The sequence below is a fragment of the Podarcis muralis genome, chromosome 2 (assembly GCF_964188315.1).
Source record: "Podarcis muralis chromosome 2, rPodMur119.hap1.1, whole genome shotgun sequence".
Taxonomy (NCBI): Eukaryota; Metazoa; Chordata; class Lepidosauria; order Squamata; family Lacertidae; genus Podarcis; species Podarcis muralis.
In genome coordinates, this window is record NC_135656.1 from 126103224 (window position 1) to 126129763 (window position 26540).

A 26540-nucleotide genomic window follows, 5' to 3' on the forward strand; every position below is an offset into this window, starting at 1 on the left:
GCTTTCTGAGAAGTCTTGCTCGTAGGTTTTTCCCTGCTTTTGCACACACTGTACGAACCTGCTCTTCACGCCTAGCTGACCACATCCACAGAACTTGATTGTTACATTGTCTTATGCTATGATCAATCATTAGTAACAGACATCCCAAGCTCATGGAAAACAAACTGTACCTGCTCTCCATGCCTAGCTGACCGCATCTATAGAACTTGATTGTTATATTGTTTGTGCCAATTAATCCCTAGTTACAATTCAATTAGGAGGCTTCATGCCTGTCTAGTTCTAGCTCCGATTCCTAGCCTTCTCTCCATCAATGATAAATGATCACATGTAATCCCCACCTTTCACATGTAATTCCCGCCTTAGTACTTATGTTAACCAATTACAAGTTTCTGTGTGTATGTATCAACCAATCAGCCACAGGCCCACCTGTGGCAATGCTTGCAATATTCAATAAAATAGGCTCTCAGGGTCCGCCCTAACAGACGCCTAGCTACACCTGCCTCTCTCGTCTCCCATGATTTTTCATTCCTACATATGAGAATGTTTGGAAAGGAATAAGGAAAGATTTTGAAACCTGGAGTAGATTAAAGTTATCATTTACAAGTCATATATTAAGAGGTGCATTATATAAAGTTTGGAACAAATATGGATTACCCCTGGAACCAGAGACACCTTGGTGGATATCACCACTGGAGGCATATGCTATCAAAAAATGGAGTACGGGAACAAATTGGCCAACAAATAGACACTTATTGGAAAAGGAACAGGGGAAACTCAGATTCAAGTCCTATGAAGACATACGGCAATACGAAGTTGACAGATGGTAGTATATACAACTTAGAAGTATACTCAACTTGGATCAAAAGAATGGATTTGCAAAAGAGGATTCAAAATTTAACAGCACAGTGATACAGAATAAAAAGATATTGTTATCCAAAACAGATAATCTCTTATTGGACTGGGAATTGATGGGGGAAGAAGTGAAAGAAACAATGAGAAAATGGTCTCAGGATCTCGAACATACTATCTGTCTAGAGCAATGGGAGAAACTCTGGCGAGAGGATAGATTTACTGCCTCATATACAATTAAAGAACATTTTGTAAAGATGTTCTATAGGTTGTCCTTAACGCCAGTTAAGCTGGCAAAGATATACAAATTGAAATCCAACCTCTGTGGGATTGCTATGAGGAATTATAACAAATATAGAGTAAGCCATCTGTGTCAGCAATGAAAGCATTGTGTTGGCTGGGTTTAAACTATTTTGATATGATTCTTGATCAATCCACACCTCTGCATCCCTGTTCCATCTCTCTTGCTTCACAAGTCACGTACACTTTCAGTTGTCACCAGGCAGGCTTCTTTGATGTAGCTTTTCTTATCTATTAATCTTTGGATGTTAATCTTAGGGCCAGGAAACAGGTTTCACATTAAGGTGATAATGGTCACTGTCCTCCTGGCCATCTTTCTTATCATGTGTACTGATTGTTTATGACCTCTGGGGTTGCTGAATGCACTCCTTTGTAGTTCTCAATTCATTTACCCAAAAGTATGCATGCCTAACTAGTGTTTATAGTTTAACTTGTCCCCACCTGGGTTTGTTGAAATGCTCAGAATAAATCTGATTGGTTCTTTCGAACACTCTGTAAAAGTTTTTTGTGAATAAAATGACCTGGGCCGAGGGGGCAAGAGACACAGACGGACACAGAGAGAGATTATTATACGCACCCTGGTTCAAGTCTCTGTGTGTATTCTTATTAATCAGAGTTCAATCCTTCCTTTACTTTGGGAACACCTCAGTGGTGGAGAAATAGGAACAACAATACATATGTGGTGGAGGTGTGAGGGGGGGGGAAGAATTTTTCTATATGCAAGTACTATGAGGAGAATCAGAACTTACAGGGTTAAACAGTTCTGTGTGACGTCCCACATTCTGAGGTGTGGTTTTGTTCACATTGTAGCAGGAACCCCCCCCCCCCAATCATTCTGTTTGTATAAACTTCACACTCACACACTACACACGCCACATTTCTGTTATAAATTCATAGAAAATCAACCATGCATTGGATTTGCACTGTTCCATTTTTATTTTACTCCATATGACAAGAACTAACAAAGGGGGGTGACTTAGTCTTGGTCTCAGCACATACACAGGAGCCCTGCCCATACCAACCCTGATGGTCCCAGACAGAAGACAATCAAGATCACAAAGAACCTGCATATGGGAGTGGATTCAAACAAAGGACACTGATCAGATCTTCCCTCAGGGGGCAGGAAACTGCAAAATCCCCTTTGTCTCCTAGAAATTCCTGGAAGGGGAGGGGGAAAGGAGGAACCAGCCAGGTGACAAGACACTCAAGTTACCACCAACTCCTCCCTCAGCACCTCCTTTCTGTAATGTATGCCTCCCTCAGCACCTCCTTTCTGTAATGTATGCCTCCCTCAACCCCTCCTTTCTGGGGGTGGGCTAGACCTAGAGGAGGGGAATTTCAAAAGTTTTTATTGTTTACAGTGCACGGGACACTGCTTATCAACAACATTTATAAGACCTTGCACACTATTGTTCTGGGTCTTTCCTCTCTCCTGCATGTGAGGGGAATACCCTGTTGCAACAGTTCAATAAAGGCCAAGCCTACAGGCTGCTGTTTTGCTCCAAGTTATCCTGGTTGGTGTCTTTGTTTTGTCCAAGGGAGCCCTCGGATTTTTCCTGTAACAACATACGGGAATCTTTCTTTGTGTGCGAGTTACTTTCGTTTTTAGCTGTCAAGCCAAGGAGATGTCCGCTCGATCTCCAGATTGATTTATGATGTTTTTCTGTACAATGATTAAAGACTTCTTAGATGAGCAAGAAGCCTGCGTACAGCCTTGGATTTATCACCCACCCAAGGCACGACCGCTGCTGCGAAACTCGGCTTGGAGCCAGGAAGACAGCTTAAGGCTCACAGTTGGCACGGAGAGTTGGCACAGGAAAGTGTGGCGGACGCCATTACATTCCACAAGTACAGCTGCTAGAATAGTGATTGCTGCTCGGTGGAAGTCACAAACTATACCCATAAAGGAGGAATGGATTTGTAAAGTAAATGAATATTTAATTCGGGCAAAATTAACTGCTATAAGAAGAAATGGATCCAAACTACAAGAAAGAAGATTCCACCTAAACATTAGGAAGACTTCCTGACAGTAAGAGCTGTTCGACAGTGGAATTTGCTGCCAAGGAGTGTGGTGGAGTCTCCTTCTTTGGAGGTCTTTAAGCAGAGACTTGACAACCAAGTGGAAATGTTTTGATGAATATATGGCAAAATATTGCTCAAGGAAAGATACGCTAATATGCCTAGATTGAAATGTGAAATACTGGATGGAAGAAAAATTAGTAAGGAAAGATAATAAGAATATGAAGATGATTTGAGAAGGTTGTAGAATGCAAAGATTATTGTAAATTGTATAATGTGGAGGAAATCGAGTGGGGGCGGAGGGAAGTGGGAGGAGGGAGAAAAGGATAATATGATGGATTGAGGAAATAGAAATGCAAATGTATGGGGGGTGATGGGGAGGAAATGGTGTTGGCTTTGGTACATCTGTATTGTAAAGTAATATGTGAAAACCAATAAAAATAATAATAATTAAAAAACATTAAAACAGGAAAATATTTAAATTTATACGTAAATCTCTTTCTTCACTTTGAACCCCCCCTCCCATTTTCATGATGAGACCAACTCTGTATTGTTTCATTGGTAACAGAAGAGGAAAAATGACTATTACTCACTTAATCTAAGCACAAGGGCCACAAGAGCTCCAGTCTAGGCATTTGGCTTTGCGATGTTGAATGTTCTCTGTTCTCTCCTGTTTCCCCTTTTTTTGTTTCAGCTGAAGGCAATTCATGCACCCAGAACTCATACACTGACCACTAATGATGAACTATATGTTATAGATACTCCTGCAAATTTATTCTGCTATGTTTGAGATATACAGACTCAGCCTACATATTTGTATCATCCATTATTCCTATCTTCCTTGTTTTATAAAGCTAATAAAAGTTATACAAAAAGAAGAGAAAAAGGCAACACACGGAGGCCCCATCCGAGTTCACACTGCACAGCAGGATCAGGTTCCTTTAAGGAGTCCAGGGCTGCGCGATGGATCAGTGAGTTGTCAGACATTGGTAGGGCATCCAGATCACAGAAATGGTTTTAGCCATTTTGAGCTGCCAATACATCGCGTTGGCCGGGGAGCTGTGATCTATTCCTAGCTCAAATTGCCTGCAGATGACAAAGGAGCGGGCAGGCAGGCAGGTGGGGGAGCCCGAAAAGGTGCTCCCCTTCTCCATCTCCATCCGCCTGCCTGCCTCCTCCCACCCCCAAGCTGAGGAAGCCCCAATTCCTCTCTGGCTCCATCCATCCAGGTCCCCATCTCCACTCCCCTGGGACTCACCAGATCTCTCGGAGGTCCCTGGGAGGGAGTGCTCAGAGATTGAGAGGAGGGATGCAGGAGACAGCCGGACCAGGTCAACCGTCCATCTTCCCCCTTCCATCCTCGCTAGCTTTGCAGGATCCGTCTCTTTCATCCTTCCTGAGGAGTCAAGGAGCCAAAAGAAGCTGCAGGGTCCTGGGAGAGAGGAAGAAGCAAAGGGAGCCTCAGAGGCCCTGCAGGGATTCTCCTGCCCTAGATATTCTCCTGCCCCTGGAGAAGCACATATGGGGCAGCCCATTCCCAACAGAAGCCCCATTTCTAAACCTCTCCAGTGGTTTCAATTTCCCCTGTTTGCTAATCACCCCACTTCTTAAGGCTGGCAGGGTCTGCACAGTAGTGACCTCAAGGTAGAACCCCTTGAACTCAGTGGGGCTTATGGACACAACTTGGAGCCAAAACCAGTCACCTTCCTGTCCCCAAGCCTGAAAACTGCAACATCAGAGCATGGGCAGAAAATAGCAGAGTAGCTATTACAGTGGTACCTCAGGTTAAGTACTTAATTCGTTCCAGAGGTCCGTACTTAACCTGAAACTGTTCTTAACCTGAAGCACCACTTTAGCTAATGGGGCCTCCTGCTGCCACTGTGCCGCTGGAGCACAATTTCTGTTCTCACCCTGAAGCAAAGTTCTTAACCTGAAGCGTATGGAACCCGAGGTACCACTGTACATGTGCTGTAGGTGCCTGCATGCTGGGTTCTTTGTATGCAGAGCCCAGTTCACAATCTTTGAGCTCTCTCATCGCAAGCCAGGCAGGTGTTGTGGCCATATTTGCCTCTTGCATGGGGACCAAATCTTTGGGGAAGCTCTTCATCTCCAATTGGTAGGAAAGAGGGTTCATTAACCTGCTAGTGGGGGGAGGTGGCTTTTCAGCCCATAAATTCAACTCAGGCTGGAATATCTGGTGGGCTGGATCTGGAGCACAAAGGGTCAAGTTCTGCTTGCATGAGCCCTTGTGTTCCTTCTTCAAACTTATTAGGCAGGAACGTCAGAGGTCCAATCTGAGAGTATTTCATTCTGGGCTTCTTATGGCAGAGCACAGAAGACATGCAATCCATTCTTTTCAGTTCTGTCAGTAAGGTCCTTCCCTAGATTTCTCAAGTGCAAGGACCCAGGGCTGTCTGAGTTAGGGGGTTCCTTGGGGTCCAGGTCAGCTGGCTAGTCAGGATTGTCACCTGCAGAATCTTTGTCAACTAAAGCAGGATAGTCTGCCTTGGATTGAGGACTTTTTGGAGCTGTTGCTGAATGTGGAAGCAGAGGAGCTGGTGATGCCACATTTTGGAATAATCTTGAGACTGATACACCACTCCTCCTTAGATATTCTCTGTGCTTAGACACCATCTTCACAGACTTTACGCTCCTCTTGTGACAAGATTTCCAAAGGCTTAGGGTAGCTTGAGAGAAGTAGCTTATTTTGAGACAGAACCCATTTCCAATTCTTGTTTATGAAAACCCTCTCCCTAGTTGGTTTGGTTTGGGCTTTTGACAGGACAGCAGAACATTTGATAACCTTGCATATCATTTCATATTGATATAAGGATCTGGTGTGCAGATTCTAGCATAGTACAAGCTTATTAGTGTTCTGTCTGGACCCAGAGCATGAGCTACTCTCAAGCAGGTTAAAAAGCTTTTTCAAGTCAACTTTTTAATATTGCACTATTTTTTAAATTTTTAACATTTTTGCTCTTCTTTGTACTTTTAGACCTCCTTCTAGATCAGCTGGCTAGTCAGGATTGTCACCTGCAGAGTATATGTCAACTAAAGGATAATAGTCTGCCTTGGATCGAGGACTTTTTGGAGCTGTTGCTGAATGTGGAAGCAGAGGAGCTGGTGATGCCACATTTCGGAATAATATTGAGACTAATACACTGTTGGAAAAGATGCCCCCCTCGGCAGAGGCTGACCTCTCTCCCAGATCCCGGGGCTTGTTTACCGGTGATCTACTCTGGCTGACATCCCCACAGTCCAGGAAGATCTTGATAGGTGACATCTCCCAGCCAATAAGATACACACACCCTTCTTCCTTGCATACCAGCAGGAGAAAGAAGATAGTCAGAAAGACTTTTACATCTTGTTTATTTCTGACTGCACAACTCTACAAAAAAATGTCTGATCAGTTCAGTCTCTTCCGAGCAAGAGACTCAGACTTCCTTCACATACGCAACAGGAAGGTCTCATATTACACACAGAACAAAGCCTTGTAAATCCTGTGAACTTCCGGGAACATTCTTTCCCACAGCTACCACATCTTGTGATGTAAATACCGTGCTGCCAGTTTGCAGCTGCGTTATACTCATATTCCAACATACACCACTCCTCCATAGATATTCTCTGTGCTTATACACCATATTCACAAACTTTACACTCCTCTTGTGAGAAGATACCTAAAGGCTTAGGGTAGCTTGAGAGAAGTAGCTTATTTTGAGACAGCACCCATTTCCAATTCTTGTTTATCAAAACCCTCTTCCTAGTTGGTTTGGTTTTGGCTTCTGACAGGACAGCAGAGCATTTGATAACCTTGCATATCGTTTCATATTGATATAAGGATCTGGGGTGCAAATTCCAGTACAGTGGTACCTCGGGTTACATACGCTTCAGTTACATACGCTTCAGCTTACAGACTCCGCTAACCTAGAAATAGTACCTCGGGTTAAGAACTTTGCTTCAGGATGAGAACAGAAATCGTGCTCTGGTGGTGCGGCAGAAGCGGGAGGCCCAACTAGCTAAAGTGGTGCTTCAGGTTAAGAACAGTTTCAGGTTAAGAACGGACCTCTGGAACGAATTAAGTACTTAACCCGAGGTATCACTGTACAGTACAAGCTTCATAAAAAAAAATCCTTCCAGTAGCACCTTAAAGACCAACTAAGTTAGTTCTTGGTATGAGCTTTTGTGTGCATGAACACTTCTTCAGATACCTCATACCAAGAACTAACTTAGTTGGTCTTTAAGGTGCTACTGGAAGGAATTTTTTTTATTTTGTTTTGACTATGGCAGACCAACACGGCTACCTATCTGTAACTAGTACAAGCTTCTTAAGTCTTCTGTCTGGACCCAGAGCATGAGCTACTCTTAAGTAGTTTCAAAAGTATTTTTAAGTCAACTTTTTAATATTGCACTATTTTTCAATTTTTAACATTTTGCTCTTCTTTGTACTTTTAGACCTCCTTTTGCCATGTGGACGAATCAAACCTCCCTTATTGATCTATTTTTAATGGTAGGGAAAGAGATATTGTTGTATTATCTGGTTCCACACTCTCTGCCAGACTTTATTCCAGAAGGTTTTACAAGTACCTATCAGGATGGTAAGAATTTTATTACAGTCAGCCAAAAAGGATTTTAAGCGTTCCATGTCCTCTGTTAGTACTACAAGCCACCAAGGGCTGATACTCCCTCTTTTGTCCCAGAAGTTTGGGAGTAGCAGTCTTTTATACTTGCTTTAATTTTGAATTTTTCTTTCAGATTAGTTCCTCTACCTGTTTAGCCTGAATTTGGCCTTGAGTCACTTGAGCTCCTGGTCTCAGTGCCAGAGATGACTTAGCAGTTGAGCTGCCTGGGCCCAAAACCTCTTTCTGGTCATCCTTGGAGCTGCTGAGAGATCCTATAAGGTCAGTAATAGGATCTGGCTCCTGCTGTTTCTTAGCCACCTCCTCATTTTCCTTATTCACGTAAAATTGAGTAATTTTTGCTTGTGTTTTCTTCAGAGAAGCTCTCTTTGGAGGAGGGTCTGTGGCACTCGGGGAGAGAACATTAATTTTGTAACTACTCTGGGTCAACACTGTCTTTCCCCTTAATTCCTCATCAAGTTTCCTGATATCATTAATAATATTAATAATAATATTAATAATAATAATAATAATAATAATAATAATAATAATAATAATAGCCTGAGGAAGAAATTGAGGCTGAAATGAATGAACAATGCAAATGACTGCTTGTGAAAGAGGAAGAAGGGAAGGGAGTTACTGCCTTTTTTGGCTGATATTATCTAACTTATTTATGGGAACTGGAGATTTAAAAAGCCTGGCTCTTTCCAGGGATGGATTTAATTTGGCTCAGTCATGGAATCCGCTCCATCTCCAAGCTCAGTCATTTCTTTGCTCAACCAAAAACAGACAGATGGAGAAAGGGAAACAGAAAATTAGACAGGATGTACCTCCATTTCCTCAATATCTCTGAAGCCTACATGAAAGAAGGCCTGGGCAGCTGAGAGCAGCCTCATCCTGGTTTGAAAAGGCAGGACTGGTGGAAGAATATTCCCAGACAGAACAGGAGATACATCTCCTATGGAGAGTTGTGGGTGTGTTCACATCTCAGATGCTGCAGGTGGCGCTATGGGGCTCCCTCAAAATAGAGGAGGTTTGTCCTTCAGAGATCTGTATGGAATTTCAAAACTGATCTTATGATCCAGCAGGGAGCCTTACCAGAGAGGCCACGATCCCAGGATTCTCCTCCTTGACTTCCTTCTGCAGAGCTCTCTGGTCAGGATCCAGCAAAGCCCAGTCCTCCTCTGTGAAAGGAACAGCTACGTCTCAAAGCACACTGGACCCTAAGAGAAAAAGGGAGAAGAAATTGCTCTGTTCTTTTCTGTAACAATTTTGTTGTGTATTTAAATGATGGGTATTAATCTTTGTGTAAGTGGGGGAATTCACATAATGTTTTATTATCTATATGGCACTCATCTTCAGGTAAATCTTTGCAAGCATTCCCATTTTCCAGATGGCAGGACCTCCTCTCCCTTCATCTGGTGGGGTGGCCCCTCCCCCTGCCCTCAAGCCAACTTGAAGGGGCACCAGGAGGGGGAGGGGAGGGAATGTTGGTTGGTTGGCATCCATCCCTCTGTCTTAGGGGACCACGGAAGAGTGTGTCTTTGGGAGTGAGATCCAGTTGTTGGAAGGTAACAGCGCCAGCTGTGGGTGTGGAGAGCGACAGGGGAGAGACATAAACAACTACCTGACATTCAGAAGACATCTTAAGGCAGCCCTGCTCAGGGAAGTTTTAAATGTATGACATATTAGTGTCTTTTTCGTTTTTGTGGAAGCCGCCCAGAGTGGCTGGGGAAACCCGGCCAGATGGGCGGGGTACAAGTAATAAATTATTATTATTATTAATAGTAATATTATGTTGGATAACATTGTTGCATCTGGGACACAGGAAGTGGTCTGGAGATGCAGAAGGGCTTTTCTTCTCCCTGAGCTCCCCCCACGTGGGAATGTTCCCCTCTGGCTGCAGCCTCTGTTCCCAAAGGTGATTTTTCCCTCCCTCTGAAGGGGGTTTATTTCCTTGACCCAAAGCCCCCTCCCCAAAAAGGAAGGCAGCATCTGGATCCCAAGGAAGAGCAGAGCTGCAGACCTCCTGCAAACTGGCCCCTCCCTGGCTTGGCAGAGAGGACAAAGGAGGACCCTCTGCTCCCCGACTTGGGGGTCTCCCCCCACTGTGCATGATCTGAGCAGGGACCCCCATGCCCCCTCCCTGCCCCCCTGGGACCCCCTTCTCCCCATTGCACCCTCAGGGGGGAGAGAGAGGAGACTCACCCGAGTCCAGGAGGGGCTTTTGCAAAAGAGAGAGAAGAAAGCAGGGAGGGAGGGGGAGGGAGGGGCTCCTGCTCTGGAACACCTTGCCCCTCCCCCTTCACTTCCTGCCCTCTCTAGGAATCCCGCTCTGCTCCTTTTAACCCTTGCCAAGCCGAGTCCTCCCCTCCCTCTCCCTGCCTGCACTTTTCCTGCTTCTGCGCCTGCGCCCTAGGGGCTGCCCCCCTTCCCTCCCTCTGCCCCAAGGAGCCCACATCCAACCAGACTAACTGCAAGGGAGATGGGGGGGGTCCATGGGGGGTTGCCTTGGCTCTCCCCCTCCCCCAACATCGAGGCTCCTGGATCCCGAGGAAAGGCTGGGAGGGAGAAGAGGCGAAGGGCTGCCTAGTGGCGGGAGGTGCCGTGGGCTCAGAAATGGCTCCATCAAGTCAAGACACCCCCTCAAAAACCGAGGGGGGGAGGAGGGAGGGGAGCTTCCCTCCCGAGAATATCCCCCCCCCCCCCGTCAAGCGTGTTTTTCTGCTTCTGCAGCCGCTTCTCACCCCAGGAAAAGAGACGGAGGAGGAAGAGTCTCAGGCCAGGAAGGAAAGGCAGACGCGACCCGGGGGGGGGGGGCAGGAGGGGGCGCATGAAAAAGGAAGGGGAAGAGCAGGATGGTGGAGAGAGGGGACCAGACTCCGGTTCAGAGCCAGAGGGACCCCGGCCCTCCTTTCCCCGAGTTTCCTGCCAGAAAACCAGTTTCTCCGGGGCTCCCAGAACCACATGGAGGCAGGAGACCCATTTCCCGCCCCAGAGCAGGGCTGGGCCAATCAGAAGCCTCTCCATTGGGCAGCTGGCCAATCCCCTTTCAGATTCCCCTGGGCCTCCTCCTCTCCTTCGCCCGGTTTCCTGAGGGAGTTTTCCTCCTGAGTTTCCCTCATGGCTGCTCCCCCTCCCAGCTTCTCCTTCATCCTCTTCTTGTTCCTCTCCCCCCGCTCATTATTTGGGGGCAGCTGGATTCCCCCAATGGCCAGGCAGGCCCAGGAGGAGCCCACGGAGGCAGCAGGGCCAGAAGAAGGGGTTTCCCGCCCTTTTCCGAAATAGGAGGGAACGCCATTTTGTTTTTCCCTGAGACGCCATGGCTCCCCTGTGGGCCTCGGGGGTCCCACGCTCTCGGGGTCTCTCCTCCCGGATGAAGGAGGGCGGCACCTTTGGTCCTCAGCCGCCTTCCTGCCATGATGGCTTGGCCTCCGCAGGGCAGCCTCTCTCCTCGCCATGTTGGCCCCATGGAGGAGGCCTCTCTGTTGGGAGACGCCAGGCAAGCGGCCTTGGGGGATCCGCCAGGGTCTGCGCCAGGACAGGCAGCAAGGAGGGAAAGGCCCTCTCTGTCTCGGAGGCCCAAGGAGGAGAAGAATAACAGTAGTAGTAGTAGTAATAGTAATAAGAAGGGCTTTATCCCCTGAAAGGTGGAGGGTTCCCTCAGGGGAGTTTGACCCCGGAGCAGCATCCTTGGTCACCCCAAGAGTCAGCGCAAGCAGAAGGGCACCACCTGCAGGCCTAGGGGAAAGGGGGGCTCTTTCCCAGACGAGGCTGGAGACTCCCCTGCTGGCCCCAGGAGCCCTTTCTGGATGGCCCTCGCTTGCCCCCCCAAATGGGCCAAGACCTCTGTTCCTCCCCCTCAGGCAGTAGTTGAACAGGAGAGGTCGCTCCCACTCCTGATCCCTGCGGGTCTCAGGAGGCAGTGGGGGGACTCTAGGGAACTGGCTGAACTGGGGTCCCCCCAGTCCAGCCCAGACAAGAAAGAGAGGGAGCTCTCAGAAGAGGAAGCCATTGCGGAGAAGAACCGGACTTGGCTGTTCTCTGCTGAGGGTCTCCTGCCTTTCTTCCAAGGCTTCCAGGGGGTGCCACGCCCAGAGGAAGACACAGCCCCCCCCCCGAAGGGCCCTGGGGAGCAAGCAGAGCCTGCCTCAGTTTCCTTCCCCAAGGCCTTGGGGGAACCTTGGGGTGCGGAAGGAGGAACCCCAAATGGAGCTCAGACTCCTGGCAAGTGGGGAAAGGAACATTAAATGGCGCTTTCCAGATGAGTCTCAATACAATACGATAATCTTTATTGTCATTGTCCTATACAGAACGAAATTGAAAGAGATCATTTCTGGGGTGCGCACTATCCTGCACTATCTCTGCAGCTTTCTTATCTAGCACCTTCTGCAAATGCCTGCAGGGCCATGAGTAGTATGCATGAAAACATCAATGCTAAATTGAGCAGATACCCGGAGGCAGTGCGGATTATTGCAGGGGACTTCACTCACACAGATGTGAGGGCAGCACTCCCAAAATCCCATGGGCACATTGAGTGTGCAATAAGGGGAGAAAATACTCTTGACAAGGTGTATACGAACATTGGACGGGCATATGAGGCGCACCTTGGTGGTTCAGATCATGTGTCCCTGCTTCTGACACCAGTGTACACACCCCTCAGGAAACAAGGCCAGCTACAAACACGGATGGTTACGGTGTGGCCTGAGGGAGCCTCTCAGCAGTTGCAGGACTGTTTCCAGGAGACCGATTGGAATAGGTTTGACCATCAAGATCTAGAAACTTCTACATCAACGGTCTTAGATTTGGCACAGGAAACACACCAGGGAAAGGTATGTTAAGTTGTATCCGAACAGGAAGCCCTGGATGATGGGAGAGGTTAGGAGATTCTTGAAGGCCAGAAACTCTGCTTTTAGAACTGGGGATTGGGTACCGTATGGTATAGAAAGAGCGAACTTGAAGAAAAGGAAAGCAAAAGTGGAGTACAGAAGAAAAATTGAGGACCATCTAAGAAATTATACTAGACAAATGTGGCAGGGAGTTCAACATCTGACTGGTTATAAATCGAGAAATACATCAGTAGTAGAGAGTACGGCTTCCTTGGTGGGAGAGTTGAAGACCTTCTTTGAGGTGACACCAACAGTGGCTCCAACAGGGATGGCAGAGCTATTGGCCTCACTACCTGCAGAAAATGCTGTCAGGGTGCAAGAGGGAGAAGCGAGGCGAATATGAAAGGAGGTAAACACGAGGAAGGCTATGGGCCCGGATGGGGTGGCTGGCAGGGTGCTAAGAGATTGTTTGGACCAACTGGCAGGAATCTTTATGAAGATTTTTAACCAGTCTCTGGCCCAAGCAGCCGTTCCACCCTGTCTGAAATCTGCTCCCATCATTCTGGGCACCACAGTTCAAGAAGGACACTGACAAACTGGAATGTGTCCAGAGGAGGCAACCAAAACGGTCAAAGGCCTGAAAACAATGCCTTATGAGGAACGGCTAAGGGAGCTGGGCATGTTTAGCCTGGAGAAGAGGAGGTTAAGGGGTGATATGATAAGACATGTTCAAATATATAAAAGCATGTCACATAGAGGAGGGAGAAAGATTATTTTCTGCTGCTCCAGAGAAGCGGACATGGAGCAAAGGATCCAAACTACCAGAAAGAAGATTCCACCTAAACATTAGGAAGAACTTCCTGACAGTAAGAGCTGTTCGACAGTGGAATTTGCTGCCAAGGAGTGTGGTGGAGTCTCCTTCTTTGGAGGTCTTTAAGCAGAGGCTTGACAACCATATGTCAGGAGTGCTCTGATGGTGTTTCCTGCTTGGCAGGGGGTTGGACTCGATGGCCCTTGTGGTCTCTTCCAACTTTATGATTCTATGATTCTATACCCCTGCCAAAAAACCCAAAGATAGTCTGAATGATTTTTGCCCTGTGGCGTTGACACCCATTATAATTAAATGTTTTGAAAAAGGCAAAGAGATCCATGGAGGATGCTGTGGCAATGGCTTTACATGCTATCCTGACTCATTTGGAGAAAAAAGGGAACTATGTGAGATTGTTATTTGTAGACTTTAGTTCTGCATTTAATACTATTCTTCCGCATAGATTGGTGCCCAAACTATTAGACCTGGGACTTCCACCATGTTTGTGCAGGTGGATATTAAATTTTCTATCAAACCGTTCCCAACGGGTCAGGATGGGTTCCCACGTCTCTGCGGATCTCATGAACTCCGGAAATGGTGAACAACACAAGCTATGATCTCGTTTGAGGAAAGGGAATTAAGATGCCTGCTTCCCCATCCCCAGTGGATTAAAATTTCCAAAGATTAGGAAAAGAAGAAAGAAGAGGAAGCAGGATTGGATGGACATTATAAGAGACCAGAATTTTGGATTGTGACTTGGCTGAGATTTGTTGGAACAGTTTTTCAAAGGCTTTATAGAAACTGGACCTAGAAGCTGGAGAAATACTAATTTGGATTATTAGACGATCATTATAAGAGTCATATTGCACTGTCTGAGTTGGTTAAGATTTGAAAGCTGGGCTAGGGAGGGAAATGAAGGGAAAGTGTCATCTTGGTGAAGAGGAGGAGAAGAAGAAGAGTTTGGATTTGATATCCTGCTTTATCACTACCCGAAGGAGTCTCAAAGCGGCTAACATTCTCCTTTCCCTTCCTCCCCCACAACAAACACTCTGTGAGGTGAGTGAGGCTGAGAGACTTCAAAGAAGTGTGACTGGCCCAAGGTCACCCAGCAGCTGCAGGTGGAGGAGCGGAGACGCGAACCCGGTTCCCCAGATTACGAGGCTACCACTCTCTGCTAAATACCACTTACCACTAAATACAGCTGGGTTTATTCTGGAGTGCAAATTATGAATAATTGTTGCTACAGATGATTTTCAGATGGAGATGGGAGTTTTCTTTTCGGTGCCTGCCCTGTGGAACACCCTCCCAGCAGATGCCAAAGGAAAAAACAACTACCAGACTTTTAGAAATCATCTGAAGGCAGCCCTGTTTAGGGAAGCTTTTAATATTTGATGCATTACTGTATTTTAATATTTTGTTGGAAGCTGCCCAGAGTGACTGGGGAAACCCAGCCAGATGGGAAGGGTATCAATAAATCATCATCATCATCATCATCATCATCATCTTTTTTTTTGTATTTTATATTAAGATTCCTTTATTTTGAATTTAGGAGGACACACATAGGAAGAGGAGAGTTGGAGGTGCGAGGGACCTGCAAGGAACGCAGGGAAGGAAAGATCTCTCAGGGTGGGATATGGGGAGAAGAGGGGGTCACACAGGGGAGAAGTGGGGGAGCCTGTCTTTCTCTGGGTTGACGAATGATATGATATATATGATACAAATGCCATAAACAGTATTTTTAGTTTATATCCCCCACTTCCTCTTTTCTATACAATTGTATTTTGTAAGGGTTGTTTAATATTTTTTGTTTTATTTCTCTTTTTTTGGTTTCCCCTCTGTATGAATTCTTTGATGGCAAGTGAGATGGGAGCTATGAGTGAAGCTCTTTCCACCTTCCATGCACTGATAGGGTTTCTCCACTGTATGAGTTATTTGATGCAAAGTGAGGTTTCTCCCATCCCGGAAGTTCTTCCCGCATTCGAAGCACTGATAGGGTTTCTCTCCTGTATGAATTCTGCGATGGGAAGTGAGACTATCCTTCCGATTGAAGCTCTTTCCACATTCCAAGCACTGATAGGGTTTCTCACCTGTATGAATTCTTTGATGGGAAGTGAGACTATCCTTCCGATTGAAGCTCTTTCCACATTCCAAGCACTGATAGGGTTTCTCCCCGGTATGAATTCTTTGATGGGAAGTGAGATGTGCGCTTTGATTAAAGCTCTTTCCACATTCCAAGCACTGATAGGGTTTTTCTCCTGTATGAATTCTGCGATGGGAAATGAGACTGGAGCTATCAGTGAAGCTCTTTCCACATTCCAAGCACTGATAGGGTTTCTCCCCTGTATGAATTCTTTGATGGGAAGTGAGATTCACCTTCTGACTGAAGCTCTTTCCACATTCCAAGCACTGATAGGGTTTCTCCCCTTTATGAGTCCTTTGATGCAAAGTGAGCTTGGCCCCCTCCCTGAAGCTCTTCCCGCATTCGAAGCACTGATAGGGTTTTTCTCCTGTATGAATTCTGTGATGCAAAGTGAGATTGTGCCTGAGACTGAAGCTCTTTCCACATTCCAAGCACTGATAGGGTTTTTCTCCTGTATGAATTCTTTGATGGGAAGTGAGACTATCCTTCTGATTGAAGCTCTTCTCGCATTCGAAGCACTGATAGGGTTTCTCCCCTGTATGAATTCTTTGATGGGAAGTGAGACTGTGCCTGAGACTGAAGCTCTTCCCGCATTCGAAGCACTGATAGGGTTTCTCCCCTGTATGAATTCTTTGGTGGGAAGTGAGACTGGTGCTATGACCGAAGCTCTTTCCACATTCCAAGCACTGATAGGGTTTCTCACCTGTATGAATTTTTTGATGGGAAGTGAGACTATCCTTCCGATTGAAGCTCTTTCCACATTCCAAGCACTGATAGGGTTTCTCCCCGGTATGAATTCTTTGATGGGAAGTGAGATTCTTCTTCTGACTGAAGCTCTTTCCACATTCCAAGCACTGATAGGGTTTCTCCCCGGTATGAATTCTTTGATGGGAAGTGAGATGTGCGCTTTGATTAAAGCTCTTCCCACATTCCAAGCATTGATAGGGTTTCTCCCCTGTATGAATCATTTGATGAGAATTGAGATGGGCCCTCTGACTGAAGCTCTTTCCACATTCCAAGCACTGATAGGGTTTCTCCCCTGTATGAATTCTTTGATGGGAAGTGAGAGAGCTGCTTTGACTGAAGCTCTTCCCACATTCCAAGCACTGATAGGGTTTCTCCCTGCTCTGTCCTCTTTTGTGTGCAGTGAGGCTATCCCTCTGAACGAAGCTCTTTCTCTGACGGGAGGTGTCCTGGGACCTCTGACGGATGTTCTCTCCACACTCTGAATGTTTATATGACTTCTCCGCTATGTGGATTCTGTTGTGCTCCCCCTTGTTCTTCCCTTCCCATTCATCTCCATCTGCAATGAAGAGAGAAGAGAATTAGAGCCTCAGGAAGAAATGGAGCTCCAGATCATTGAACCAAGATAATTAATGCTTGTGATAGAGGAAGAACTAAAATTAGTTGGATGTGGGGCCTCTGTATAGTTTTCACTGCCTTTGTTGGCCGGTATTTACTGACATATTGCTTGGCTTTTATCTGGAATGGATTTTGTTCCTGCTCAATCCTGGAATCCACTCCATCTCCAAGGTCAGCCATCTCTTTGGTCAATGAAATGCAAACAGAAGCAAAAACAACACGCAAATGGCATGCGAAGACTTAGTCTTCATATTTGTATCATTTATTAGTCCTATGATCCTTGTTTTTAAAAGCAAATAAGAAGTTATTCCAAAAAGAAAAAGACAACACACAGAGGCCCCATCTGCATTCAAACTGCAAAGCAGGATCAGTGAGTTTTCTGGCATTGGCAGGGCATTCAGATCACAGAACTGGTTTTAGATATTTAGAGCTGCCAATTCATTGCGTCGGGCAGGGAGCTGTGATCTATTCCTGGCTCAAATTGCCTGCAGATGACAAAGGCACAGGTAGGCAGGCAGGTAGGCTGGGGAGCCCGAAAAGGTGCTCCCCTTCTCCATCTCCATCCTGTGAGGAGAATCAGAACTTACAGGGTTAAACAGTTCTGAGTGACGTCTCACATTCTGAGGCGTGGCTATGTTCACAGAGGGGTGTGCTTCTCTGTGTGTCTTTCTTCTTTCGCTTTTGCCGAGAAGTGGAGAGCATGTCTGGTTTTTCGCCGGACTGAATTTACGATGTTATTCTACGCAATAAAAGACTGTTGGAGATAAGCAAGAAGCCTGCGTGCGGCCTGAGTTATTGCCCACACAAGCAACAGTTTTCCCCGCTGCATAAACTCTGCTAAGAGGGCCAAAGAGGCTGGAGGAGGTTTTTACCGGCACGGACAGCAGTGGCGCAGCTAAGAAGAGTGCCAGACGCCATCTTGGCCCCATAGGTTATGGAAGTCAGCCAAGCTTTGGAAGCTGTTGCTGAGTTGTGCCTGTGTGTGGGAGAGCCAGCTGAGGAGAAGCTGGAGCCAGTTGGAGCTGTGCCTAACGTTTGAGGCAGAGAGGAGCTCGCTGGGGAGGATCTGGTCTGCTGAACCGGGTGCCGGAGGAGCTGCTGTTACGTGAGTACGCTGAGCCCCGGGGAGAAGATGGCAGACGGCCAGGGTTCATATTCCGTCCCGTTTGAAAAGCTCACAACCCAGTCCTGGGATATCTGGGTTAGAAGAGTAAGGGGGTGGTTTTTGGCCACAGGGCTCTGGAGTATAGCCCAGAAGGAGCCGGCACCACCCACACCAGTTGCTGCCGAGGTTGACGCAGCAGGCTTTGAGGCTGCTTTGCTGGAGGATAGAAAGCAGAGAGTGCAAAGGGAGCTCTGCATGTTGAAAGCAAGCATGGACGCTTTGCTGTTGGCCCACTTGGAGGGTGTTGAGTCGGCTCACGCTGCCTGGGAGGTGCTGAGGAGTCTGTGTGAAAACTCAGCAGGAAACCAGGGCCGGGAGAAAGCCGAGAGCTCAGAGCAAAGCCCTGAAGTCCCTGAAGTCACAGCCTCAAGGAGAGCTGCAGACAAAGTTGGGGGGGGGGGGCAGAAAAGACCAAAAGCAAGTTTGTAAAGTTTTCCACTGTGTGTGACGAGGAGGAACGCTGTTTCAGAGGGGGCAGAGCTGGCACAGAGAGCCCATCCGGTTGCAGATGGGGGGCCAGGCCAGCTGGAGGCCCAGTTCAGTTTTTTTCCACTTGTCACTGCTTTATCTGCAAGTCTGCTGACCATCTGCGTCGCTCCTGCCCCCGGAGAGTCAGAGATGCCGGGCAGGATGTCTCCAAGGTCACTTCCCATGGCAGTCAGCCAGGTTTCCATGGCAGCCAGTCCAGGAGAGGAAGCCAGCGTGGGAAGGCGCAGGGAGGACGTGACACAGAGAGTGAGAAGGACAGTTCTTATCACCTAGCCGCCTCCATGGCAACGCTAAGGGACAACTCCAGTGAGGAGAGAGTGCTGCGTTGGGTCATAGACTCTGGAGCCAGCCATCACCTGATGCCAGCGCCACCTAGTAGAGAAATGTGGAACTGCAGGGCTGTTTCAACTGGGAAAACAGTCGTTTTTGCTGATGGGTCACAGAGACATTTAACCACTGTTGGAAATGTGTTTGTTTCTTTCTTGCAGGCGGAGCTGGAGGTCTACGTTGTGCCTGAGATGAAACATTGTCTTTTATCTGTATCTTGTCTCTTACAGGAGGGGTACAAAGTTTGCTTTGAAAATGATGTCTGTTCTATTTCCAGGGGTGGGAGACAACTGGTCAGTGTTGCAAAAGGGCAGAACAACCTCTTTGTTCTGGAGACACCTCTGGAGAGTGAGGGGGACGCTGAAGAAGCACAGGCGAAGTGTGCAAACATTCCACCTCATGATTCATGTGCTTGTTTGTGGCACAGAAGAATGTCACATGGCTGTTGGGAAGATATCCAGATGTTGTCAGAATGCACTAAAGGTTGCAAGATAAAAGCATGTGACCGATCCCTATATTGTAGGGCATGCAGAAGGGCAAACATGAAAGGGTGCAGTTATCCCAGGTTGGAGAGGGTAACCACAAAGCCTTTTGAGCTTGTGCACACAGACCTTTTTGGACCCATGCCAAAGCCGAGTCTGGGCGGGGCCAGGTTTGTGCTGATGCTGACAGATGATTTTAGCCAAAATGGCTGGTGCTTCTCGTTGAAGGAGAAAAGCGAGGCAGCGCAACTGATCAAAGATTGGGTTGCGGCAGTGGAACTACAGTTTTCCACCAAAGTGCAGGGGTTCAAGAGTGACCGAGGTGCAGAATTTACTGGGTCTGCTCTGCAGAGTTTCTTCCGCCAGAAGGGAATATGTCACAGGTTGACGGTTGCTACTTCTCCTCAGGAGATTGGTGTGGTGGAGTACAGGAGTAGAACACTGGCTAAAGCTACTGACGTTCTACTGGTGACTCTGGTTTGCCTCAAAGTTTTTGGGGGGAGGTAATAAAGACGGCCAATTTCACGATAAACAGGTCCTACAATTCAGTGGTAGGTGACACCCCGCATTTCGTGCTCCACGGAAAGAAGCCGAAGCTGCATTTCTTCCGTGTGTTTGGTTGCCAAGCCTGGGTACTTGTGCCAAAGGCTCAATGAAAGGAAGGTGACCCGAGGTCCCAGAAAATGATCTTCTGTGGATATGAACCTGCGACAAAGGGGTGGAGGTTTGCATATCCAGAAGGTGATCAGTTCAGGATTCTAATCAGCAAACATGCCGAGTTCTGTGAGCAGAATGGTTTGTCAAGGATCCATGCGAGTCCTGACGTTCTCTCAGAATGTCTGTCTGATTCTGAGGAGGAGGGAGAGGCAGAAGCTGAACCTGTTGATGAGGACCAGGTCTCTGACCAAGGTCAAGAACAGGGTTGGGCATCTCCACAGGTTGTTAAAAGAGAGCCCAAGAGAGAGCCTTCGTCTCCTGTTAGCAAAGTGCAGAAGGCCCGAAGACGCAGTAAGTCAGAGGGGGAGTCTTCTGATGTCGGAGACACACTTGCTGGACCCAGTGGGTCAGAAGGAGCACCTGAGACAGTGCTCAGATGGTCCGCTCGCACCACGAAGGGAGTTCCACCTGAGAGGTTTCAGGTCACCAGCACGTGGGTTGGTTTCGCACAGTGCGAACCTGGGAGTTTTTTTTTTATAATGATCTTTTATTAAGTTTAAAAACACATAAACAAACAATAAAACACAATAACAGCACAAAATCTCACAATACACAAATACAAACAATTAACCTAGCATAAACAAAAAGAAAAAAGAAAAAAGAAAAAAAAAGAAACTCAGTACACACACAAAAATATCAAATATAAAAACACAAATCACTCTTTCCCAATTTCTTATCTTTTGATTAACTTACTTTCCTAACTTCTTCACACCTCCCTTTTTTGTATCCCTTTTTAACAGTTCTTTCAGCAAATTCATATAATTATCCTTACTTATTTTATCTTTTTGCTTTATAGCTTCCAATTTTAATCTATCTTGTTACTAGAACCCCTTCATTTCATTTCAATGTCATCAGCATTCATACATTTTATGATACTTCTGTAAATAAATTTTTAATTTCCTCCAATATTCTTCCACCGACTCTTCTCCCTGGTCTCGGATTCTGCCGGTCATCTCCGCCATTTCCATATAGTCAATTACTTGCGTCTGCCATTCTTCCAGGGTGGGTAGATCTTGTGTCTTCCAATGCTTTGCGATGAGTATTCTTGCTACTGCTGTAGCATACATAAAGAAAGTTCTATCCTTCTTTAACACCAATTGGCCAACTATGCCCAGCAGGAAGGCCTCTGGTTTCTTCACAAAAGTGTACTTAAATATCTTTTTCAATTCATTATAAATTATTTCCCATAATGCCTTAATCCTCGGGCACGTCCACCAAAGATGAAAGAATGTCCCTTCAGTTTCTTTGCACTTCTAACATTTGTTATCGGGCAAATGATAGATTTTCGCTAGCTTGACTGGAGTCATGTACCACCTATACATCATTTTCATAATATTCTCTCTCAAGGCATTACATGCCGTAAATTTAATCCCGGTGGTCCACAACTGCTCCCAGTCAGCAAACATAATATTATGTCCTATATCTTGTGCCCATTTAATCATAGCAGATTTTACCGTTTCTTCCTCCGTATTCCATCTCAACATCAAATTATACATTCTTGATAATATTTTAGCATTGGGTTCTAACAATTCTGTTTCCAACTTTGACTTTTCCACCTGAAAGCCAATTTTTTTGTCCTGATTATAAACCTCTCTTATTTGAAAGTAGTGTAACCAGTCTCGTACCTTCCCTTTAAGCTTCTCATAACTCTGCAATTTCAGCTTGTCACCTTCCTGATCTAAAATTTCACAATACTTTGGCCATTTTTCCTCCATATTGAGTTTTTTCATGGCTTTCGCTTCCATAGGTGATAGCCACCTTGGAGTTTTATTCTCCAAGAAATCTTTGTATCTTGTCCAGACATTATATAGTGCTTTCCTGACAATATGGTTTTTAAATGCTTTGTGTGCTTTAACCTTGTCATACCACAAATATGCATGCCACCCAAATACATTATCATAACCTTCAAGATCTAGGATGTCAGTGTTCTCAAGAAGTAGCCATTCCTTCAACCAGCAAAATGCTGCTGATTCATAATAAAGTTTAAAGTCCGGCAGGGCAACCCCCCCTCTATCCTTAACATCAGTAAGTATCTTAAATTTTATCCTGGGCTTTTTGCCCTGCCAGACAAATCTAGAAATATCTCTTTGCCACCTCTTGAAACAGTCCATTTTATCAATAATCTGTAATGATTGGAAGAGAAACAACATTCTCGGCAATACATTCATCTTGATGACAGCAATCCGACCCAGCAAGGAAAGCTTTAAATTAGACCTGTAGAATTTATTGATTAGGGCATGACCTGCTAATTGATTTACGGTCCAAACTTAGTTCCTTATAGCAGTCCGGCGCGCTTCCTCTGCGCATTCTCTGCTTTCTCCAATCACGCCTCCGCAGAGTGAACACAGCGGTAAAGCTGTCACTTAGCTTCCGACAAACACACAGAGTCCAGGTTTGTCTATTTACAGTTCTTTATTCCGACATTTCCCAGAAAAACCCAGGACTTCTTGCAGCCATGACAAACTGCGTCCTTCTCCCTCAAAGAACAGAGAGGAAGAGAAACTCCTCCCAGCTTCGAAAGCTGACGTCAGAATGTTGAGGCATCATGGGAACAACTTAACCTGTTAAGTTCCAAACCCCAGAAGACCAAGTCTCTAAATCCTTCTTCACTTCTGACCAACATTTCTCATAATTATCTTTAAACAGATTTGCATTCTTAGCAGTCATGTTCACCCCCAAGTATTTTACCTTCTTTACCAATGTCAGATCTGTTTCACTCTGAAACCTCTCTCAATCGGCGTCAAATTTTTCTCCAAAACCTTAGTTTTTAACTTGTTTAACTTAAAGCCTGCCACCTGGCCAAACTCCTGAATTAATTCTAAAGCCCTCTTGGTACTGGGTATTGGCTCTTGTAATGTCAAAACCAAATCATCTGCAAAGGCTTTAAGTTTATATTGTTTAGCTCCAACCTGAATACCCTGAATCAGCTGGTCCCTTCTGATCATATTTAACAAAACCTCCAGGACCGCGAACCGGGGAGTTTTGAGGAGGTTCAACAGTTGCCTGAGACAGAAGCCAGGAACGGGCGAGAGGCAATGGGAAAGGAGTTGAACTCAAAGAGATCTGTAGATGTGTCCTCACAGTTTCCCTCAGGATGCGAGACGAGAGGGGGTGTGAGGAGAATCAGAACTTACAGGGTTAAACAGTTCTGAGTGACGTCTCACATTCTGAGGCGTGGCTATGTTCACAGAGGGGAGTGTTTCTCTGTGTGTCTTTCTTTCGCTTTTGCCGAGAAGTGGAGAGCATGTCTCGTTTTTCGCCGGGCTGAATTTACGATGTTATTCTACGCAATAAAAGACTGTTGGAGATAAGCAAGAAGCCTGCGTGCAGCCTGAGTTATTACCCACACAAGCAACAGTTTTCCCCGCTGCGTAAACTCTGCTAAGAGGGCCAAAGAGGCTGGAGGAGGTTTTTACCGGCACGGACAGCAGTGGCGCAGCTAAGAAGAGTGCCAGATGCCATCTTGGCCCCATACATCTGCCTGCCTCCCCCCCCAATTACTCTCCGGCTCCATCCCTCCATGTCCCCATCTTCCTTCCCCTGGGACTCACCAGATCTCTTGGAGGTCCTCAGGAGGGAACGCTCAGAGGTTGAGAGGAGGGACGCAGGAGACAACCTGACCAGGTCATCCGTCCATCCTCCCCCTTCCATTTTCACTAGGTTTGCAGAATCCGTCCCTTTTATCTTTCCTGAGGAGACAAGGAGCCAGAATGAGCTGGAGGGTCCTGGGAGAGAGGAAGAAGGAAAAGGAGCCTCAGAGGCCCTGCAGGGATTCTCCTGCCCCTGGAGAAGGACAAATGGGGCGGCCCCTTCCCAACAGAAGCCCCATTTCTATACCTCTCCAGTGGTTCCAAAAAATCAGGTGGGCTACTTGCATGGCAATTGAAGAAGAAAAAAAAGAGAGTAATAGAGAAATTAAAAATAACTGAAGATCCTAAAGAAATATGCAAAGAAAAATTAAATTACTATAGGAAGTTTTACCGTGCAAAAGAAGAAGACCAAGAGAGAATGGAAAGATACTTAGCACAAAATAGACTCCCGACAATAGCAGATTGGAAAATAGAACAACTAAATGTACCAACAGCGATGATGGAGGTGCAGCAATCTCAAGAGCAAAGATAGGAAAGTCCCCAGGTAAGGATGGATTATCGGCGGCATTTTATAAGAAGTTAGAAGATATATTATCAGAACCAATGAAACGGTACTGAACGGAATTTTAAAAGAAGGAAGAATACCAAAATCATGAGAAGAAGCATTTATCACACTGATACCCAAACAAGGAGCAGATCCAACACTAATAAAAATTATAGACCTATATCATTGTTCAATAATGATTATAAAATATTTGCTAACATCCTAGCCAACAGATTAAAAAAAAAGTATTGAATGAAATAATACACAGAGATCAGGCTGGCTTCTTACCAGGCAGATACATGAACAATAAAATGAGAAACATAATTGATATTTTAGAATATTTAGAAGCAAGATCAGATAAAAAAGGCATTTTGATGCTGATAGACAGGGAAAAGGTATTTGACAACATCTCTTGGAGCTCCATGAAAAAAACTACAGAAAAAGCATGACTTAGAGAAAATATTCTTAGGGGTGTTGAGGCAAAATATTGAAATCAGAGAGCCAAATTGATACTAAATAGTGAAACAAGAGAAGTAAAATAAGTAAGGGGACCAGGCAAGGCTGCCCCCTTTCGCCTCTACTTTTTATTACGGTACTAGAATTCTTAGCAATGAACTTCCGGGTTAGCGCCATCAGTAATGGCGGAATTCCTCTGACTAAGAGGAATTTACTCCGTGAAAATTGGGTCTAGCCATCACGGCGAAGGCAGAGACCCTTCAGAAATCACAGGCGGGTGAAGCCTGTGAACGTGGGATTCAGCGGGCACTTTTGCGCCTCCCCTACTCGCGGGGAAACCCGTTTTTGGGGCTCCGGAGCGAAGTGGGGTGAGCAGCGCGGTGCTGTGAATAGACAGCTTTTTCCACGGAGTGAAGCCGCATAGCCATTGCCGGAGAGCGCTGACTTTTTCCTGTGAACAATTGGATCCTAAAAGGCATTACCCGTGAGTAGAACAAATTGGAAACTTTTAAAAGAAGAAAGACTCAATTCAGAATTGTAGCGGGGAGGCATAAACAGGAAATCCGCCTTCCGCTTTTGTAAATAGAACAAAGCAAAGAGGCTGCAAGCTAGAGTCTTGGAAAGTCAATTGGAAAGGATTAAATTCCAACCTCCAAAAGTTGTAAATCCCCCCCTGGAAGCAGGAGAAGAGGGGGGAGCTTTGGACTATTTTTACCTGCGAGAGAGAGGGAAGGAAGTTAAAATCCTGCTAGAGTTATACATTAAAAGGAGTTATTTTGGATTAATACAAGTACGGATTGTAACTGTTTCCCCCTAGAGGAAGTTTTGGAAACTGTTATAAGAGTTGGATCAGGGGAATTTTCCATTAGAAAGATAAAACTGCCTGACTGTGGGATTGACCTTGGAGTTTCTGAGTGTTATGGCAGATGGGAAAGAAAAAGTAGATTCGTCACTCCCTGAAAAAACAACAAGATCTGGGAAGTCTTGGCAGCGAAGAGTGTCAGCATCTGGTTCTTCTGCCTCACCTGCAGCTGTACCAACACAACTTAAACCAAGAGGAATGTCATCAGAAGAAGCTTTAGATTGCACTAGGTAAGATAAATGAATCTTTGGAAAATCTCAGCAGGAAAGTAGATGAGACAAATGCGAAGGTGGAGGCTGGAAATACCAAAATTGACATAAATACAGAAAGTATAAATAGTCTGGGACAAAAGGTGAATACCAACATAGAAGCCATACAGAAATTGATACAGGAATCTGCTTCAACCCGTCAAATTACAGAGGAAGCTAAGGAAAAAGTGGCTGCTGTGGAAGTTAAAAAGGTAAAGGTACCCCTGCCAGTACGGGCCAGTCTTGCCAGACTCTAGGGTTGTGCGCTCATCTCACTCTATAGGCCGGGAGCTAGCGCTGTCCGCAGACACTTCCGGGTCACGTGGCCAGCGTGACAAGCTGCATCTGGCGAGCCAGCGCAGCACACAGAATGCCGTTTACCTTCCCGCTGGTAAGCGGTTCCTATTTATCTACTTGCACCCGGGGGTGCTTTCGAACTGCTAGGTTGGCAGGCGCTGGGACCGAACGATGGGAGCGCACCCCGCTGTGGGGATTCGAACCGCCGACCAAGTGATCGGCAAGTCCTAGGCGCTGAGGCTTTAACCCACAGCGCCATCCACGTCCCTGAAGTGGAAGTTAAGGTAACTCAATTGGAAACAAAGAGAGTCCCAGATATACTGAGACAAGTTGAGGACCATAAACTGACTCTTTGTATGATTGAGCTCAAGGAAAAGCAGACGAACTTGAGGATCAGAGCTGTACCTGAATTGGAGAAAGATAGTTTGATAGAATTTCTT

The 26540-nt window shown here is 46.1% G+C and overlaps 2 protein-coding genes and 1 long non-coding RNA gene across 8 annotated transcripts in view; 1 reads left to right on the top strand and 2 right to left on the bottom strand.

The window, feature by feature from the left end:
* The window catches only part of LOC114592664 (uncharacterized), a 97039-nt gene extending 92664 nt beyond the window's left edge, over positions 1–4375 (top strand). Inside the window, exon 4 of one of the 2 annotated variants that reach the window (XR_013391656.1) lies at positions 4023–4375. This is a non-coding gene — a long non-coding RNA (uncharacterized LOC114592664). The remainder of the gene's footprint in view (positions 1–4022) is intronic. The other variant, XR_013391655.1, reaches the window with a different exon arrangement.
* The window catches only part of LOC114592649 (uncharacterized), a 207434-nt gene that overhangs the window by 4437 nt on the left and 176457 nt on the right, over positions 1–26540 (bottom strand). Inside the window, exon 2 of the mRNA XM_077923124.1 lies at positions 4427–4600. Within this exon, the coding sequence (XP_077779250.1) occupies positions 4427–4600 (174 nt within the window). The remainder of the gene's footprint in view (positions 1–4426; positions 4601–26540) is intronic.
* Positions 14771–26540, bottom strand: part of LOC144326642 (uncharacterized) — a 132521-nt gene continuing 120751 nt past the window's right edge. For 4 of the 5 annotated variants that reach the window (XM_077923265.1, XM_077923268.1, XM_077923267.1 and 1 more), the window contains exons 3-4: positions 23655–23828; positions 14771–16864 (exon numbers count right to left, since the gene is read on the bottom strand). In XM_077923265.1, coding sequence (XP_077779391.1) covers positions 15231–16864; positions 23655–23754 — 1734 coding nt within the window. In that variant the 5' untranslated portion in view covers positions 23755–23828 and the 3' untranslated portion in view covers positions 14771–15230. The remainder of the gene's footprint in view (positions 16865–23654; positions 23829–26540) is intronic. The other variant, XM_077923266.1, reaches the window with a different exon arrangement.